The 18,448-nt window shown below is 59.3% G+C and overlaps 2 protein-coding genes across 3 annotated transcripts; both read left to right on the top strand.

The window, feature by feature from the left end:
* The first annotated feature begins 2,608 nt into the window (after positions 1–2,608).
* Positions 2,609–10,843, top strand: MZF1 (myeloid zinc finger 1). 2 transcript variants are annotated; one of them, XM_033844816.2, is made up of 5 exons: positions 2,609–3,004; positions 3,398–3,581; positions 4,082–4,152; positions 4,251–4,371; positions 9,226–10,843. In XM_033844816.2, the coding sequence occupies exons 1-5, from the start codon at positions 2,609–2,611 to the stop codon at positions 10,659–10,661; spliced, it is 2,208 nt and encodes a 735-aa protein (XP_033700707.1). In that variant the 3' UTR covers positions 10,662–10,843. The 2 variants fall into 2 exon arrangements, with proteins under 2 accessions (XP_033700707.1, XP_033700706.1); XM_033844815.2 differs by having other exon boundaries at positions 3,398–3,587.
* Positions 10,844–15,405: 4,562 nt separating this feature from the next.
* UBE2M (ubiquitin conjugating enzyme E2 M) lies at positions 15,406–18,372 on the top strand. The gene is made up of 6 exons (XM_033844831.2): positions 15,406–15,752; positions 16,929–17,023; positions 17,146–17,184; positions 17,297–17,400; positions 17,710–17,773; positions 17,859–18,372. Exons 1-6 carry the CDS (start codon positions 15,644–15,646, stop codon positions 17,997–17,999), a joined length of 552 nt encoding a protein of 183 aa, XP_033700722.1. The 5' UTR covers positions 15,406–15,643; the 3' UTR covers positions 18,000–18,372.
* Positions 18,373–18,448: the final 76 nt, after the last annotated feature.

Genomic DNA, 18,448 nt, shown 5'->3' with positions numbered 1-18,448 from the left:
TATCAACCTTTTACTCGTTAGCATCTAACTTCACAGTATCTGGACTCTGATCAAAAGCAGTTAACTTAAAAAAAAGTTGCTTCACTTAGGGAATCAGATGACCTGAAGCAGGCTTGGTAGAGACGGTGCTAGTTCTTCCAGTCATCTTTTTTTCTCTTAATGGCAAGTTTTGGATAAGTTTTCTTAACACGTGTCCCTCCCGCTCCGTCTTTCTCTCTTCTTGCTGTCACCCTTCTCTGAGTCTTTAAAAACTCTCGATCCACTTTACTGTATCTCTAATGTCTGTCCCTTTCTCCCCTCTTGCTTCTGTACTCCTGATCCTTGTCTGTCCCTTGAATCTCGAGCTGCACGTCTTGTCGCTGTAAATCTTTGTCTCTCCTTTCCTCTCCATCCCGCCCTGATCGCTCTCCCTCTTGTTAACTGTTCTGACACACATGTCTGCCCAGCCCTGACTCTCTGACCTAGGTCTCTTTCTGTCCTGCCCGTGTCTCTGTCCCTGTGTCTGTTCACTTACTTTCACTGTCTCTCCTCACAACTCTCCGCGCCCCCGAGTCTGTGTCTGTCTGTCCTGTCTCTCTCGCTCCGCATCTCTACCCTCAGCCTACCTCTCCCATCCTCTTTCAGACGCCGGTCGGTACCCAGGGTTGCCCTGGAAACCGCCCGCACGGCCCACTGGTTACCATGAAGACGCCCGGGCCCGCCTACCGCCCACGAGCGCAAAAAAAAAAAAAAAAAAAAAAAAACTGTCATCGCGCCGCGCACGCGCGCGGAGGACTGGCTGACCTCCTCCCGGACAGGAGCCGGCCAAACCTCTCTCCAAGGCGAAAGTGGGAGAGGCTCGCTTGCGGTCCTGAGGGCGGTGGAAGGGGTGGCCGGGTCTCCACAGGGGGTTGCCATGGAGACAGGGGCTGACGGCGTCCTAGCGAGGGCCGTGATTGGTGCAGAGCCCTGCTAATCCCCGGAAGCCCCGTAGAGAATTCAGGGAGACTTGGTGGCGGCATGCGCGGTTGGGAAGGCGGTGCGGCCGCCCGTTACCCCCTGAGAAGCTTGCTCGCGTCGACGGGCGCCTGGACGCCTGGATTTGAGGCTGGGAGCGCGGGAAGACGCGGCCCGGAGTGTGACCCGATCGTTGCGAACAACGCTGCCCCGGGGCACAGCGGGAGGAGGGTGGAAACTGAGGCGAGGGTGGGGGACGGGCAAGGCGGCGCTTCCGGCTGGTGCGTGGAGCGTTCTGGGAGACATAGTCCGGCCGGGGAGGGAAGGTCGGCGAGTGCGCATGCTCAGGAGCGCGGAGCGGCCCGCTGAGCGCGGAGGTGAGGGCGGGGGCCCCTCAACCGGGAAGGTTCGGGCGGGGACGGGGGCGGCGGCCCAGCGGGATCGGGAGCGTAGGACAGGGGCCTGGGTGTCCCCCGTGGCCGGGCCCAGCGCTGTCGCGCGCGGCTCGTCAATCACTGCGCGTTGCCACGGCGACAGAATCTGGAGTCCCCGCCCCCAGTTGCCATGGCGGCACCCGGACCTGTCCCGGCTCCCTAAAGCAGAAGGTGCCCGCCCAGGCTTCTGGTAAATGTAGTTCAGGGAGCTCCGCAGGGCCGGCCAGATTACGGAGGCCCAGCCGTCTCCTGGGGTTTCAGGTTGACTTGGAACCTTGAGGAGCGAAGGTTAGACCCACGGGATCAGGCGGCCCTCGAAATCGAATCCACTTCCTTAATAAACTCAGATCTCTCTACAAAGGTTGCACTGTACCTCCAGTTGCATAAGGAGCAGCGCGAGTGTGGTGGGGGTGGGGGAAACGGAGGTTCACAGTGGCACAGCGACAAGCCGAGGTTACGTGGCAAATAGGCTGGGCAGAATCTCCGACTTTCCTTGCAGGCTCCGAGTCCAGTGGTCTTGGCTCCTTTGTAGCTCCCCTCTGAAAACTCCCCTGTTACCTCCTAGTCCCACCTAAATCAGGAAACGGAGGAGATAGTGGGGCATTGCGTGTTGTGACAAGTCGGGCTCAGAGAACGGGGCTGAATGGGGGGAGAATGGTGTCTGGGTGCTGGGCCATACAGGTGACCTTGCACAGGTGTGGGGTGGGGCAGGTGCAGTCAGGCTGCGCTGTGAAACCGCGCTGGGAGGGGAGTGGTCTGAGAGACAAGGCGGGAGACTGGACGCTGCAGTGATAGACTGGCGTTGGTGGGGGAGGGGTGGTAGTGGTGTAGATGCCTAGGCAGTGGATGTTGTAGGTGGCATTCACCTGGTAGAGAGAGGGATGCAGAGCAGGGGTTAGGTGGTGCATGTAGAAGAAGCATGGGCTTTGGGGGAGAGACGAGGTGCCTTCTGGGCCTAAGAAGCAGCCCAGGAACAGGGGGCTACCAGAGACTCTGCACAGGCCCAGCTAGAGAGGCTCACCGAGGGCTCACCAGCCCCACAGCTCCTTGGTACGGGACTGCCTCTGTGCCTCCGTTTCCTCATCCTCCTTCCACTTGGCAGGTCTCGGGATTCAACAGCACAGCATCCAGTAGGCTCTCAATAAGCATTTGTCACCACTGTCCTCATCCTAGCAGCCTCATCCCATTCCTCCCCCAGGGAGAGACACTGGCCTCAGAGCTCCAGCCTGGTCTTTCCAATGAGGCCCACAGCTCTGGGCTCCCCGGGCCACGCACCCCCAGAAGATGAGGGGCCCATCACGGTGAAGCTGGAGGAGTCTGAGGAGGAGGGTGAAGCCGCCCCATGGGATCCCGGCCCAGAGGCTGCACGACAGCGTTTCCGGCACTTCCACTATGAGGAGGCAGTGGGTCCCCGCGAGGCGCTGGCCCGGCTCCGTGAACTCTGCCGCCAGTGGCTGCGGCCCGAGGTGCACTCCAAGGAGCAGATGCTGGAGCTGCTGGTGCTGGAGCAGTTCCTGGGCGCGCTGCCCCCCGAGATCCAGGCCCGCGTGCGGGGACAGCAGCCAGGCAGCCCTGAGGAGGCCGCTGCCCTGGTCGAGGGCCTGCGCCGAGAGCCAGGAGGTCCCCGGAGATGGGTGAGTCAGTGGCCCTGGGGTCGGGGCTGGAACAGTATGCATCTCCGCCTCTTCCTGGGAGGTGCTATGCTCAGCCAGACACTGGCCCCTTGTGGTTTGGAAGTGGTCACCTGCAGCAGACCCTGTGTGAGGGCAGACGGGGTTCCAGGGCCAGCATCACTGGCCCATCCCTCCATCACCTAGAGGCATGGACAAGGGATGCAGGGTGGGGAGAGAGGGTGGGTGTCAGCAGCAGGAGAGCAACTGCAGGTGGTCCCTTTGCTCCTTGCTCTGTCCCTGGTGGACATGGGTCCTTAGAGGACCTAGTCAGTCAGGACCCCTGGGGTCCCAAGATAGGGTGGATGCCCATGAACTCCCTACCTGAGCTCCTGATGGTGGGGGGCACCTCCCCAGGTCACAGTCCAGGTGCAAGGCCAGGAGGTGCTATCAGAGAAGATGGAGCCCTCCGACTTCCAGCCCCTCCCTCAAATCACACCTCGGACTCCAGAACCTGGACTTGAGATGCCCCGTGGGGCCACACAGGAGTCGTCACTGGGCCTATGGGTGAAAGAGGAGCCTGGGGTTACAGAGGATCCAGGTGAGGGTAGGTAACGTGCCCATGCATTGGCGGTCCCCACATCCCGCCCAGCCAGTGGCCGTCATTATCCCTCGCGTGCCAAGCCCAACTGTCACCACTGTGGTTCCTTCCATGTTCTCAGCTGGCATGGAGCTGGCTATTGGGGTTTCCTGGTGTGGGAGGCATGTGGGGTTCACTCCCTGAGGAGATCCATTGGGGGACATTAGCCGATTGCTCGAGAGCAGACAGAAGGCTGGAGTATGGGTGGGCACAGCGGAGGGAGGACCCCAAAGTGCTGGGGAGCATTCCCTTCTCTCATCCGCCTCCCAGACAAGTGTCAGACATGCCCACCCACACTCTCTGCCATTCCTGTGTGGACACTTAGAGCCCCCTTGACATGCCCAGCCCCAAGTCTACACCCGGCTCTTGCCCCATCTGGACCCCAGCACCTGGCACACCACTGAAGAGGGCAGCAGGGTGGGGAGCCCCTGGAGCTGCCTGACCCCACCCTTCCTCTCCAGAGCTTCTGGACTCTGGGCCTCTAACCAACCCCCAGGAGGCCACTTCCACTGTCCTACCTGAGGAGGCCCAGGTGAGCCCCTGCTCTGGGAGCCTCAGTGGGTGGGGGTTGGGTAGGTCCCTCCCTGGGCCTAGCCAGACACAGGCGAGCAGTGACCACTGTGGTTTCAGGGCTGTGGCGTGGCGCTGGACCAGGCCTCTCCCCATAGTGAGACTGGGCCTGAGGGGTCCTCATGGACGGAGCACCCTGAGGCCCTGTGGCAGGAGGAAGCTGGGAGCATCTTCTCCCCGGGTGAGTTATATGGGGCCCTCCACACGGGCAGCACCACCCCGGACCATCCCACTCCTGGCCCTGCTCAGATGGGCCCCTTACTCCGGCATTCCCCGAGCTCCTCCATCGCCTGCAGCGTTCAACCTGCTTCAGCATCTCCTGCCCGCGAGAGCCAAGCCCCCCACTAACCTCATGGCCCCTCCAGCTGCTGCTCCCCGCCCCCAGTAAAACCTCCTGAGAGCAGGACTTGTGCTCCCCATGTCCGCTCCCAGCCCCGGCACCCTGGATGGCCCCCGGGTTCTGGGCTTGCATCCCACTGATTGGGGGGCGGGGCAGAGAGGGACAGCAGTCAGTACACAGGGTAGGCAGACAGGGGGGACCTTGACACAGGGTGGGGACTGGGCAAGACAGAGCGGTTCCCTGCTCTCAGGCCAGATGCCCTGTGCTGTCCACCTCAGCCACGCAGCCTACAATGGTCTGCCGTCGGCCAGGCTCCCTGTTCTCTGGACCCCTTCTCTACGTTGGTTTACTCCCTCGTTATTTATTTATTTTTTTGGCTGCGTTGGGTCTTCGTTCCTGCGTGCGGGCTTTCTCTAGTTGCGGCAAGCGGGGGCTGCTCTTTGTTGCTGTGGGCGGGCTTCTCATTGCAGAGGCTTCTCTTGTTGCGGAGCACGGGCTCTAGGCACATGGGCTTCAGTAGTTGTAGCACGCGGGCTCAGTAGTTGTGGTTCGCGGGCTCTAGAGCGCAGGCTGAGTAGTTGTGGCACACGGGCATCGTTGCTCCGTAGCATGTGCATCTTCCCGGACCAGGGATCAAACCCGTGTCCCCTGCATTGGCAAGCGGATTCTTAACCACTGTGCCACCCGGGAAGTCCCACCCCCTTGTTCTGGTGAACCTTCCTGTGAACTCTGGTGTGGGAAGTAAAGTTCTGAGCTATGGTCCATATCTGAAACACATTTGTATTACACTGAATTTTGGCTGAAGAATTCTTTTTATTAACTCTCTCTCAAAACATTTTTTTTTTAATTGCTGTGAAACCGGGTCAAAACATTTTTTAGCACCACTGTTGGTGAGCCCTTAAAATTTGAAATTCACATTTCTCAGTTGTGGGAAACTGGCTTGCATTGTTTCTTTGATTTCCTTCCCCTCCATTGTTCTGTTCTCTTGTTTCTGGAATGCCTGTTACTTGGTTATTGGACTCTAGGACAGATCCTCCAATGTTCTCTTCACTGCGATTTCCCCATCCCTTTCTTTCTGCTCTATTTTCCAGAAAATGTCTTCAGTTATAGCCTCCAGACCCCCTTTGAGATTTGCATATCTGCTAGCAGAGTTTTAATTTCCAGGAGTGTCTTCTTTCCCTGATCGTTCATTTTTTTTAACCACTTTCTGTTATTCTTACAGTTGTAACATCTTTCCTTATTTCTCTGAGGATAACGATAACTTGTTTTTTAAGCTTTCTTCTCCCAGTGTGGTCTCTGGTCCCTCTGGCAGCTCTGAGCAGATGGGTGAGGGTCTTATCGGCCAGGACAACAAATCAGGGCTGGAAGGGGAGGGTGAGGGGTTCACTCCCCAAGGAGACTCACTTCTTGGGAAACGTGAGTGGGTGGGTGGAGCATGAGTGGATGCCACTGAAGCAGTCGTAGGGCAGTCTGGCTGGGCTGCTTGAAGGTACCCCTGCTGTGAGGATCTTCAGTTCTCTCCTCTGAGTGTTCTAAGAAGGCACTCCTAGCCTCTTGCCAGCATCCCGGGAGAGAGGCTAGCGTCGCGGCGCCCAGTGTGACTTCCCTTAACTCCCTTGACTCCCTCAGGGTCCTCTCCCGCCCTCAACCCAGCCCTTTGCCAGGAAGTGAGAGGAGGTCCAAAAGTCACAGCTACAGCACTGCCCACCGCTTCCTCAGAATTCTGTGCAGACAGACCCAGGGCTGTTCCCTGCAGTAGCCCTGCCCAGCTTCAGCTTCAGCTTCTGAAACAGCTTCCCCAGCCCGCCCAGTGCCCCTGCCCCTTCACCTGTGTGGCCAGAGGTACCTGGTACCTCCAGCTCCTGAACTTTTCAACGTCTGCGGTAAAACGGGTTGATTTCTTTCAGTCTTCCCCACTGCTGACTTACTATTCGCCTTCTCCAGTCTGCTGTACAGTTACCATTTGCCCATTTTGCTTTCCAGAGTAGAAAATATCAGGGATTTGTTTGTTTCCTCTCTTCTTCTCTTCATCCCTGTAGATTTTATGCCTTGAAAGAATAAAACAAAACCTTTATGGTGGTTTTTAATGTTGTTGCACAATGAAACAAATTTAAATAGATACCATTATTCCCCAGAAGTCCCCATTTGCTGTTTTTTATCAACAAGGATCCAAACTCATTCTTTTTTCATAGCGTCCTTGTTTTGTGGATACTGATCCATCCTTTGAGAATTTGCAAGTACCTTATGTTATTTCCGGCCTTGTTAGTTAGCTTGGTTTCCTTGGGTGTGAATGCTCCCACTGGGTGCACGTGGACAGCCTGCCCTGCTCAGCTCTGGGGGCTTCTTGTTTGTCCCTGCCCAAAGCATCATCCTGGGTGAGGGACTGCCACAGGGTCCATCATAACTCAACTGGAAGGCTCATCTGGGCCCCTAGCCATTCAGTGGAGATACCTCTGCAGCCTCGCTGAAAGCAAAAGGTCCATGGATGGACTGGGCTCACCCAGGCTATGTCCTCAACCCCCAACTTCATGACAGAGCCTGGCTCTCATCCTCAGTCTCCACAGCCTTGGCACTGTAGAGCACCATGCACCAGGCTCTGGATTCCCGAATCTCACCGTCCTTTCTCGCTTTGGAGCTGCCCCGCGTATTTTGAAAGCTCTTTTCTTATGTTCTGTCTGTCAGTTGCGCATGTTGAAGCTGAGAGAGTAGCATGTGATACATCCCCTTCTGCTGTTTCAGTCTTCAGCTGGCTGGCCAGGCTTGCCTCATGCTGTGTAGCTGACACTCCAGCCTGGACCTGCTTCTCTCAGCCCACAGCCCCACAGTCTCTCTGCTCTCTCCAGCCACACCGGCAGTTCCACCCCAGGCTCCTCGGCGGGTTCTTTCTCTGCGGCCCCATTCTTTCCTCAGGCTGCACTCTTCCCCAGACAACCACAGCTCACCTCAGCCACCTTGGCCTCCCCATAAGGTCTCCTGGCTGCTCCCCTTGTCCTCAACCGAACATCTTCTGTGCAGCCGGTGCTTTTATCAGGAGAACAGTTTGAATTGCTAGGACATTCACGTGTTAGAAAATTCAGAAAGCACAAGGGAGTATACAGTGGAATGCCCCTCTCCTGCCTGTATCACATGGTCCTGCACCCCAACAGCCAACATCACCGGTTTTTTGTGCGTACTTCCAGAAAGATTCTCTGCATAGAAGAACAAACACAAACTCAGGTGCATACTCACTTCCCGTTTTTAAAACACACGTGGATGCTTAATCTTCACACTGTTCCACGCCTGACATTTTTCGTGCATCTCTTCCCACTTGAACACACAGCAGCGAGCGCCCTCCTCTTTGGACAGCTGCATAGAGCCCACTGGGGCTCACCGTGGACACACTTGTTTATCCATCCAGGCCCCTACTGACATTCCTTTGGGTTACTTTTCAGTGAGAACTGAGAAACCTCCTACACCGACCATTTCACACAGGGGGAACACAACTGGTGGAGAAGTACCTAGACGTGGAACTGTTGGATCAGAGGGTGGGAAATTGGACATTCTGATGCCCTTTGCCACACTGGCTTCTGTTTATGCTGGCGAGCGGTGCACACGAATGCTTGGGTTCCTGGAGTTAGGCTGTGGAAACGGTAACGAGCACGGCCCTAATACGCACTTTGCTTCCTAGGAGGGGCCTGAGCATATTTTACGGAATTTAAGCATCCGTGACATTTCCTTTCTTTTCCTGCCCTTTCCCCACGTTTGTCAGGTTGTCCGTCTTTCTTGTTGATTGACCGGCGCACCTTACTCTGGTTACTTAGTCCCTTGCCTCTGGAGAGTTCGCAGTTTGTCATTCGTTTTTTGACTCGGAGGGTTTTTGCTGTGCACAGATGATTTCCTTTGACACAGTATAATTTTTCTGAGTTTTCTTTGGCATCTGATAGGTCTTCTGTCACCTACTGAAGCCCTTGCTAGTCTCCCAGTCTCCTTGCTTTAACTTCCTTCTTCTCCGTTGCCTGTGCTCACATCGCCTCCCTTCCCCAACATCTAATGATGGAGTGCTCACAGCGTGGCTGGAACCTGCTCCTTTTATCCGCAGACACCCACCACTGTCTGATCACATGCAGGCCCAGGACTCCATAGGCCATGTACACACCACGGCACCCGTGTTCACCTTTCCCGGCAGACTGGGCCCGACTCCTGTGCCCCACAGCCTGTGCGTGCCCTCTGTCCCTCGGGAGTCCCGTGGCATCTCAAGGAAGGCACGGCAGACAAAAGTCCTGGTTGCCTGCATTCCCTGCCTCTGTCCCCTGCCCTATTCCCTTCCTGTTGGCTCCACTTCCAGCCTCCCTCAGACCCACCCACAGCTCTGCATTTGTGGAAACCATCATCACCCACCCGGACAGTGCAAGGGCCACCTGCCCCACCTTTGCCCTACAGCCCTTCCAGAAAGGCGGTTTTTACAAACTTAAGTCAGACCTGGAAAGCCTGTCCCCAGCTTTTCAGTCTTCCACCTCCTGCAAGGGTCTGTCCTATTGTCACCTCCTTAGGGAAGCCTGCACAGATACAACCCCTGCCCCTGCCCACGTCACTTCTGTCTGCCTCCTTGGTCAGTTTCAGGTCGCTCTAGTTCGCACCGTTTCTGCAGGGCTGGAGTGGCTCTGGGCACAAGTGGGTTCTCTGTCATGAATGAGTGGATCCCCTTCTGCAATGCAGGGTTTACACTCCAGATGGACAGCATCTCTGCTGGCCCAGACACTGTGAGCCCCCACATCCACCTCCCCTGGGACCTCGGCGTGGCCAGCCTCACGGGCCGACTCGAGTCACCCTCCCTCGAAGGTGGCTTCTCACACGCGCTGGTGCTCTCCAGCGACCCGGGAGGTGAGCAGGACCCCACGTACGATCCCCGCCAGGGCGTGGGCCCCGGGCTGGCCGCCGCTCGCTGGCGTGCCGCCAGGGGCCGGAGCCGGGGTCGAGGTCGCCCCAGCACAGGCGCCGGAGCCGTGCGAGGTGGCCGCTGCGACGTGTGCGGGAAGGTGTTCAGCCAACGCAGCAACCTGCTGAGGCACCAGAAGATACACACGGGAGAGCGGCCGTTCGTGTGCGGCGAATGCGGCCGCAGCTTCAGCCGCAGCTCGCACCTGCTGCGCCATCAGCTCACGCACACCGAGGAGCGGCCGTTCGTGTGCGGCGACTGCGGCCAAGGCTTCGTACGCAGCGCGCGCCTGGAGGAGCACCGGCGCGTGCACACGGGCGAGCAGCCCTTCCGCTGCGCCGAGTGCGGCCAGAGCTTCCGGCAGCGCTCCAACCTGCTGCAGCACCAGCGTATCCACGGCGACCCCCCGGGCCCCGGCGCGGCACCCCCGGCGCCTCCTGGCGCGCCGGAGCCCCCAGGCCCCTTCCCGTGCAGCGAGTGCCGCGAGAGCTTCGCACGGCGCGCCGTGCTGCTGGAGCACCAGGCGGTGCACACAGGCGACAAGTCTTTCGGCTGCGTGGAGTGCGGCGAGCGCTTCGGCCGCCGTTCGGTGTTGCTGCAGCACCGGCGCGTGCACAGCGGCGAGCGGCCCTTCGCCTGCGCTGAGTGCGGCCAGAGCTTCCGGCAGCGCTCCAACCTCACGCAGCACCGGCGCATCCACACGGGCGAGCGGCCCTTCGCCTGCGCGGAGTGCGGCAAGGCCTTCCGCCAGCGGCCGACGCTCACGCAGCACCTGCGCGTGCACACGGGGGAAAAGCCCTTCGCCTGCCCTGAGTGCGGCCAGCGCTTCAGCCAGCGTCTGAAGCTCACTCGCCATCAGCGGACGCACACCGGCGAGAAGCCCTACCACTGCAGCGAGTGTGGCCTGGGCTTCACGCAAGTCTCGCGGCTCACCGAGCACCAGCGCATCCACACAGGCGAGCGGCCCTTCGCCTGCCCGGAGTGCGGCCAGAGCTTCCGGCAGCACGCCAACCTCACGCAGCACCGGCGCATCCACACGGGCGAGCGGCCGTACGCATGCCCCGAGTGCGGCAAAGCCTTCCGCCAGCGGCCCACGCTCACGCAGCATCTGCGCACCCACCGGCGCGAGAAGCCCTTTGCCTGCCAGGACTGTGGCCGCTGCTTCCACCAGAGCACCAAGCTCATCCAGCATCAGCGCGTCCACAGTGCAGAGTAGCCAGTGCGCGCTGCACCCCCTCTCCGCCCTCACCTCGTTCCTTCGTGCGGGGGGGGGGCAGGGGGGGCTGCAGAACACCTACCTCGCGGGGATGCTGTGAGGCCTGTGATCACGTGGGTACAAGCCAGCCCTCTTAGGGCCCGGTGCCCAGTAGGTGCTCAATAAACAGTACACGGAACCTGCGTCTGGGTCTGCACCAATTCAGTTCCTCCCCACTTGCCTGGGTCCCTCTCTGCCCACCCCACAGGTCCACCACTTTCTTTGCAACCACATGATTCCTGTAAGAGCCAGAGCCCCCTGCAGATGTGGCCCCTAGCAGAGCCTGGCCACATCTGTGGGGTGCCCTCCTTGCACCACGGCTCCTGTACTATTTGCCCATGTTCCCTTCGACCCACACGTCTGCCGGCCAAGCCAACTGCCAGATGAGGACGTGGACTGGCAGCCAGTATCATGAGGTGCTGAAGTATCAAACTGGTGTCCAGCATGCCAGAGCCGGCCTGAGGATATGTGTTTATGAAACTTTAAACCTAGGGAGCCATTTCTTAGGTGTAAAAGCTACAAGGCTTTACCTGGGAATCCATATTCTTTCAAGGCTTTCCTCTGTTCCCCGCAGACTCCAGCCAGTCCGAGACCCGCAGGTGGCTGCAAGCCCCAGGCCAGTTCCCCAGCCCTCTGGTGATCGTTGCCATCATGCGCCATTCTCCTCCCTCCCTGGCCCCACGCACAGCCCCTAAGGGCTCCCGCACAGTGGGAGGTATCTATCGTGTGTTCAGTAACTAGTCACAGGAAGCACAGCTGGCAGCGGCTTTCATGAAGATGGACAGATACTGCCAGTTCCAGTTCAGTGTCCTGCAGACTTGAGGGCCGGTGTCTCTGGAACCCTCCAACCTCTTCCTGTGCCACTGCTTCTTTTGCCCTATCTTCCCCTTCCATCCTATTGTTCAGGCCTTGACACAGTCCCCCATTCCACCCATGGGTGCTGTAAGTGCCAGAGACAATGGAGAAAGGCAGTTCCAAACAGGGCATCTTCATGCAGCAGGGTCTGGCTTGGGACTTAAACCCCACTCTAGGAGGGTGTCAGCCTGCCCTTGGCCTAGAGGTTCCAGAACAGCCCTTCTAGGCCTGTATGTCCAAGCTTCTTCCAGAAGTGCAGCTGGGCTCGCCCCTGCCACTTTGAGTGACCCTGATCCCCTCAAGACTTGGGCCCTGGTATCAGGGAAAGACAAGCCAGCCCGGGCCAGAGGCTTCCTACAGACATGCTAGAGAAGGCATGCTCCCTGCCTCAGCCCCCCTTCCTCCCCCCCCCCCATTCCTCTCTTTTCCCCACCTCCTCGCTAGTCTAGCCCTAGCCAAGACCAGAGCCACTCTGGCATCTACTGCGTCTGGCAAAGTCAGCAGCCCCCCCATGCAGGGGCACTCCTGTGTGGCACAGTCAGGGGTGGGGCGTCCCCGGACCCTCTGACAGCACTCACGGTTCTCTCTGATCACAAAGGGGATTCTAGGAAACCTGGTCTAGAATCTGTAGAATCAGAGGGGAGAGGAAGGCAGGGAGGGGCTGGGAGAATCAGATCAGGGAAGGCACATGAATGAACACTGAGGTAGCCAGTGGTCTCAGGTTGGAGGAATGTTGCCGGAACTTTATAAATCCTGTAACATGGCTTATATATATATATATATATTTTTTTTACAATTTGTATGACTTTTATAATCTGAAACAAAGAAAACAAGAAAGCTCTCATCTTTGATCATCTTCGTGTTAATCATGAAGGGAAATCTATGCAGACACAACTACATAAAAACATGAAATTCCACACAGGAAAAATTACAGCAAACATGAAAAGCATGGAGACATCCGGCCAGGGCCCCACACCCGAAGCCTTGAGAAGTCCATGGACCCATCTGCCAAAACAACCCTCTGAGAAGAAGTCAACATGAACAGCTATGTGAGGGCCACCCATGAAAGGTCATTTCTGCAGCTGGTCAGGCACACCTTTGCAATCCAGTCATGTGGCTGCAGGTCGAGAACCCAAGTGTTACCATACTATCATCAAGGGCTGAGGGCTTGGACAGAATGACCACTTCGCCCCACTTGGCCAGAGCCATATGAGGAACCCAGGAGACGAATACCTAAGTACTGGTCATCTAAGAAAGCTACAACAGTGCCCAGCCAGCCTGTCCCTGGACTGTCTGTACCTGAGCCCATGTTGTTCACTCTCAAGCCCAGCCTCCCCATGCCACGTCCATCCAATTATTCTCACCAGAAGCCCAGCCTCCCGAATCTATCCACTTCTCTCCACCCCCCAGCACTGTTCTGATCCCAGCCGTCCATCTCCAGCCTGGAGGCCCATGGCACCCAGCCTCTCTCCCCTGCCTACTCCTGCTCCCTCGTTCCCCAAACAGACCCTTTCTTCCCAGTGTCAGCTCCCAGAGGCTACGCTAACAACCCTACGTGCACTTCCACCCTCACAACTGACCCGCCACGTTCTGCCCAGTCCCTCCAAGGCACTGGCCCCAGCTTCCCTCAGGACCTCTGCATGCGCTAAGCCCTAGGTTGCATCCTAAGAGGCTGCAGGCCCAAGGGCCACAGGCACCTTTGCCACCAAAACCACCTGTGCCTCTCTGCCACTTGAGTGGGGGCCACGAAGGTGACAAGGAATATACAGCTTAGCTGCACCACTTCCAACGCAGCCCCCTGGGTTGAGGGGATGAGGGGGATGAGGCCATCCCCTCCTCCCTGGTCCAGAAACCATGGCCCCCTTTGCCTAGCATTCTGTTGCATGGTCAAGTCTTCTCCCACTGGACGGTGGGGAAGCCACAAGATCAGAGATCATGTGAGTCAAGCTTTGGCTAGTCCTCTCCAGGGAACTAATTCCCCATCCCCAGATGGGACCTTAGCGGAAGGGCCTCAGCAACTGGCCTGGGGATGGGCACATGAACCAGGCTGGCCAATAGAAACCACCCCTGAGACTTTGGCTGGAAACCACAGTACGGTCATCAACCCTCACGTCCTGTACAAAAATAAATAATTAGCAAGAGCAGAGCGGATGAGAAGAACGGAGAGGGAGAGGGAAATTGAGTCTGGAAGAGCCCTCTGGGTCCCAGGACCAGCCATGTCTGAAGCCTGAGAACCCTGGGATGGTTGCAATCTTGTCAGCCCCAAACCTGAGCCGTTTGCAGCTTCTGATCTCCCATCCTCACTCCGGCGCCTCTCCAGCGCTCAGCTCTCAGGGGAGTCAACGAAGCTGGCAGTGTGAAGCTAGGACAACTACAGGGCTGAAGAGGGGCGTGTGGGATGGTGGAAAGAGAATGGAAAGGGGCAAAAGGGGGAGCGGCTGCACAGACACCACTGGGATCAGTCCACGGAGCCCAAAGACGCCGAGGATACCTGGGCAGGGCCTCTGAGGAGGCTGGGGCCGGGATGGACGCCAAATCAAGACCCGAAGGCGTAGAGCCGACTCCCTGGGGTGAGGATGGGGCCGGGGTCGTTCGCCAAGAGGAGGCCATGGACTGAGCCTGCCCACCCCCAGCGCGGGCCCAACTGGGCCGCCGCGACTACTTCTCCCTTGGTGGTCCGTATGATGGCGGCACGTGGCCTCAGCGACTGGATGTGACGTGCGGCAGGAGCCTCATTCGGACGCGGGCAGGCTGAGAGACAGAGCCCCCGCCGCCCCCACGGGCCCGGCCCCCCGCCCCAACCAGCCCTCGCGGCACCGCTCACCGCCTGACGGTTCCCTTGGTGACAGCCTGAAATCGCAGAACCGCTCCGCGCCGCTTCCTCCCGCCCCGCCGAGGCACGCTGAGCCGTGATTGGAGGGGAGATTGGCCCCGCCCACATCTCACGCGCAGCCGGCGGAAGGTCGCAGGGCACCTCCGCTGGAACTGTAGACCCGCGCAGAGCGTGGCCCTCCCCACTTTCCGCTTCCGAAGTGTGTCAGCCTGTGTAAACCTCCACAGTGCTTCCTACTCTCTGACACAATACACGTTTTATTTGTTAGTTTACCTCAGCCAGACTCTCTGCGAGAGGGTTCTTTGGGTTTGCGATGGGACACCGAAAGTGCTGGACCACGCATCCTCTAGGCAACGCCCCTGCCTTGCTCAGGCTCTGACCTGACCCAGCCTCAGTCTGTGACCCCCGGGGCCAAGTACTTCGTTTGGCCCGCCTACGCCGCCGTCTGCACAAGTGCAAGTGGGAATGGTTGGACCGCAAGCGAAGCTGCCCGCATCTGCCCCACTTAAAGATGGCGGCAACACCGCCCCACTCCCTGGACCCGCGGGCGTCCCCGGAAGTGACCGGCCGGCCCGGCCTGCGCGAACGGAAATACTCGAGCCTAGCCGAAGGAGCCCGATCCCCAAGTCCCATCGCGGAGCAACGCGGGGCGGTGGCGTCGGCGGCTGCGCAGGCGCACAGCGCAGGCCGGGCGGAAAGAGCCGAAGCGGGCAGGCGGCGGAAATATCCGAAGCGGTGGGGCGCCCGAGGCCGTTGCGGACCTCCGCGCCGAAGCCGTTGCTGCCGCGGAAGCCGACCCTCCTCCAGTACACGGCCGTCGCCACCGCAGCCCCCGCCTCCCTCTTCCGACCCGAGCCGCAACCCCCTCGGGAAGGGAGCGAGTGAACGGGCCAGTGGCGCGGCCTGAGGACCCCGCGTCCGCAGCCGCCGCTGGGCCTGAGGACACCGGGGCGGGCGAGGGGGAGGAGGGAGCGGCGGGTGGGGGCGGGGCCGAGCGGACACGAGAACAGCCGAGTGGGCCCGAGTGCTGCCGAGCGAGCCCGAGGCGCCGGGCCAGGCCGGAGCCGACTACGGGAGCCGACGCGGGCCGCGCGGTGGGCGCGGAGCGGCGCGGCAGGCCGGGCGGGCGGCGGCAGCAGCCGAAGAGGCCGCGGCGGCGGGTCCGAGTGGCGGAGGCGGCAAGGGCGGCGGCGGCGGGGGGCCGGGTGGCCGGGGTCCCGGGCCCCGCAGGGGCGGCAGCGGCGGCGGCGGCAGGATGATCAAGCTGTTCTCGCTGAAGCAGCAGAAGAAGGAGGAGGAGTCGGCGGGCGGCACCAAGGGCAGCAGCAAGAAGGCGTCGGCGGCGCAGCTGCGGATCCAGAAGGGTAAGGAGTCGGGATGGGGGTGGAGGTCGGAGGTCAGGGCCTGGCTTGGGGTAATGCGGTCGCCAGGGGTCAGAGGTGTCAGAAATGGGGGGGCCGCGGATGTGGGGATCGGAGATCAGGGCCTGGGGATTGAGGGATCAGGGGTGGACTAATAGTCACTGAAGTGGTCAGAGATGCGGGGCCGAGGATGGGGCACTGAAGGTATTTGGAAAGCCAGATGTCTGATATTAGGGACTGAGAATCTGAGGGTGGCAGTGTAGTGGGGGGACCGGGAACTCGAGAGTCTGCGGGGTCAGACGGGAACCTGGGTGAAAGGCAGAGGAGATATGGATAGTGGGGGCCGAGGATTGAGGATCCGAGTGGGAGATTTAGTGTTTTATGCTGGGGTCAGTGGGAATCAGAGTCAGGCGTGGTGAAGTACGTTCTGGGGCCTGGGTTTCGTGGGTCTGGGGGGGGCGTCACATGGCAATTTGGGGTTTAGGGTGACAGGAGGAGGAGGGAGGGACAGTGGGTGCCAGAGATTAGAGATAGGAGTAGAGTTGGGTTTAGACCATGGTGCTGGAGATGCTGGAAATCTTATAGTCAGAACAGTGTAAGGTAGGAGGGCTGGGAACTAACAGATCTGGGGGTCAGATGGGAACCTGGGTTTGGGATGATAGGCAGAAAGAGGAGTATATGGATCTTGGGGACCAGGGATTGGTGGGGGGATGATTTAGGGTGTGGAGGGGGAAAAAGGTCTTTGAGTTTGGGCAGATAATTGGGGACTCCTCTAGAAGGTGGGGGTTATGGCCAGGGATCCTGGGTGTGGGGTAGTCAGAGGCTCTTGGAGGGCACATGGGCGTGGGGGCATTTAGGAGCTGGGTTGCGGGGGGACCCAGCTGTTGGGTGCTGGGACTTAGGGCTGTGGATTCAGCTTACCCTGGGCCAGGAGCTCAAGCACAGTCACAATTGAACATGTGTGTTTGTGGTGTTCTATAGATCCAGAAGAGCCTGCCTGGAGACTGGGGAGCAGAAAGAGCAGGGAGAGGGTTGGGGATGTGTCCCACTGCCCAGGACAAAGCTGGGGTCCTGGAGGAGGCTATGGAGGCTCTGCTGGCACCTGCACCTGCTCTGAACACCCTCCTCTCTCTCCCTCTTTCTTTCTCTCTGTTTCCCTTTTCTGCTGTGAACACCTAGACATAAACGAGCTGAATCTGCCCAAGACGTGCGACATCAGCTTCTCAGATCCAGACGACCTCCTCAACTTCAAGCTGGTTATCTGTCCTGATGAGGTGAGGGCACACTCAGCTGGACTCCCAGGCACGGCGGGTGGCCCCACCTCAAGTAGGGATACCTGGTTCACCTGCCAGGCCTTGCTGGATGGGATCCCAGCTCCTCTTTTCTTCCTTCACAGGGCTTCTACAAGAGCGGGAAGTTTGTGTTCAGTTTTAAGGTGAGTCTCGGTGGGCCGGGGTGGCTCCCTGGGCTGAGGAAGCAACAGCTGAGGCCCCGGCCAGGCACTGCTGGGGCACCTATCCACCTCCCCTCTCTTTTCCTGGAGCCAGGTGGGCCAGGGTTACCCGCATGACCCCCCCAAGGTGAAGTGTGAGACGATGGTTTATCACCCCAACATTGACCTCGAGGGCAACGTCTGCCTCAACATTCTCAGGTGAGGGCACTAGCCCTCCACAGCTCCCCCCAGCCCTGCCTGCCAGGCACCCTTCATGGCCTTGCACTACACCAGTCTCTGTCCATTCCTTACCCCTTGTGGTGCGTGTTCCTCTGTCTCTTCATCTCCACATTTTCTTCCTCGTGGCTTGACCTTGGCTTTCTCCATGGTCTGTCCTTCTCTGCACTCTCCTGCTAGCTTCTCCCATCCGCACTGTCCCGTGCCCTGGGCCTGATCTGTCCGGTCCCAGCAGGGCCTCTGGCGGCTTCCCACTCACCAGCCCCTGATCATGATGTTCTCTGCCCACAGAGAGGACTGGAAGCCAGTCCTTACGATAAACTCCATAATTTATGGCCTGCAGTATCTCTTCTTGGTGAGTAGGGGCGGGGGCGCTGGGGCTGGGGGAGGTTGGACTTCTGCCCCTTGGGCTTGTTGACCCCCACCCATACCGGCCACAGGAGCCCAACCCTGAAGACCCACTGAACAAGGAAGCCGCCGAGGTCCTGCAGAACAACCGGAGGCTGTTTGAGCAGAACGTGCAGCGCTCCATGCGGGGTGGCTATATTGGCTCCACCTACTTCGAGCGCTGCCTGAAATAGGGTTGGCGCATACACACCCCTGCCAGGGCCACCAGCCCCGGCGTCCCCTGCAAATATTTATTGGGGGCCACAGGTGGGGGGGGGCATGGGGCAGCCGGTGGGGGAATCCCATGCCCTGACCTGCCACCCCTCCCTGCCACCCGCTCCTAGTTTTTTTTTTTTTTTAAACCACCATGTGATTGAGGTCGGCGCTGCCTCCCCCGACCCGCTCAGCGATGGGAAATGAATTGGCTTGTCTAGCCCCACGCTGGGTGCTGTCCAGCCCCCCTAATCTGGGCTCTGGGGTGGGAGGCCAAGGGTGGCTGGGCACCCGGCACCCCACCCCTGCACCACTGGAGGTCCCGCCAGGCTATTAAAGGGGAATGTTACTGCATGGCCTCTGCCTCTTCCTTTTGTGGGGTGGGAGGGGCAGGTGATGTCCACCAGGGCTCCTGCAGCAAGCGCGGTGG

Source organism: Tursiops truncatus, chromosome 19 (genome assembly GCF_011762595.2).
Source record: "Tursiops truncatus isolate mTurTru1 chromosome 19, mTurTru1.mat.Y, whole genome shotgun sequence".
Classification (NCBI taxonomy): Eukaryota; Metazoa; Chordata; class Mammalia; order Artiodactyla; family Delphinidae; genus Tursiops; species Tursiops truncatus.
This window is presented reverse-complemented; position numbering and strand designations above follow the sequence as displayed.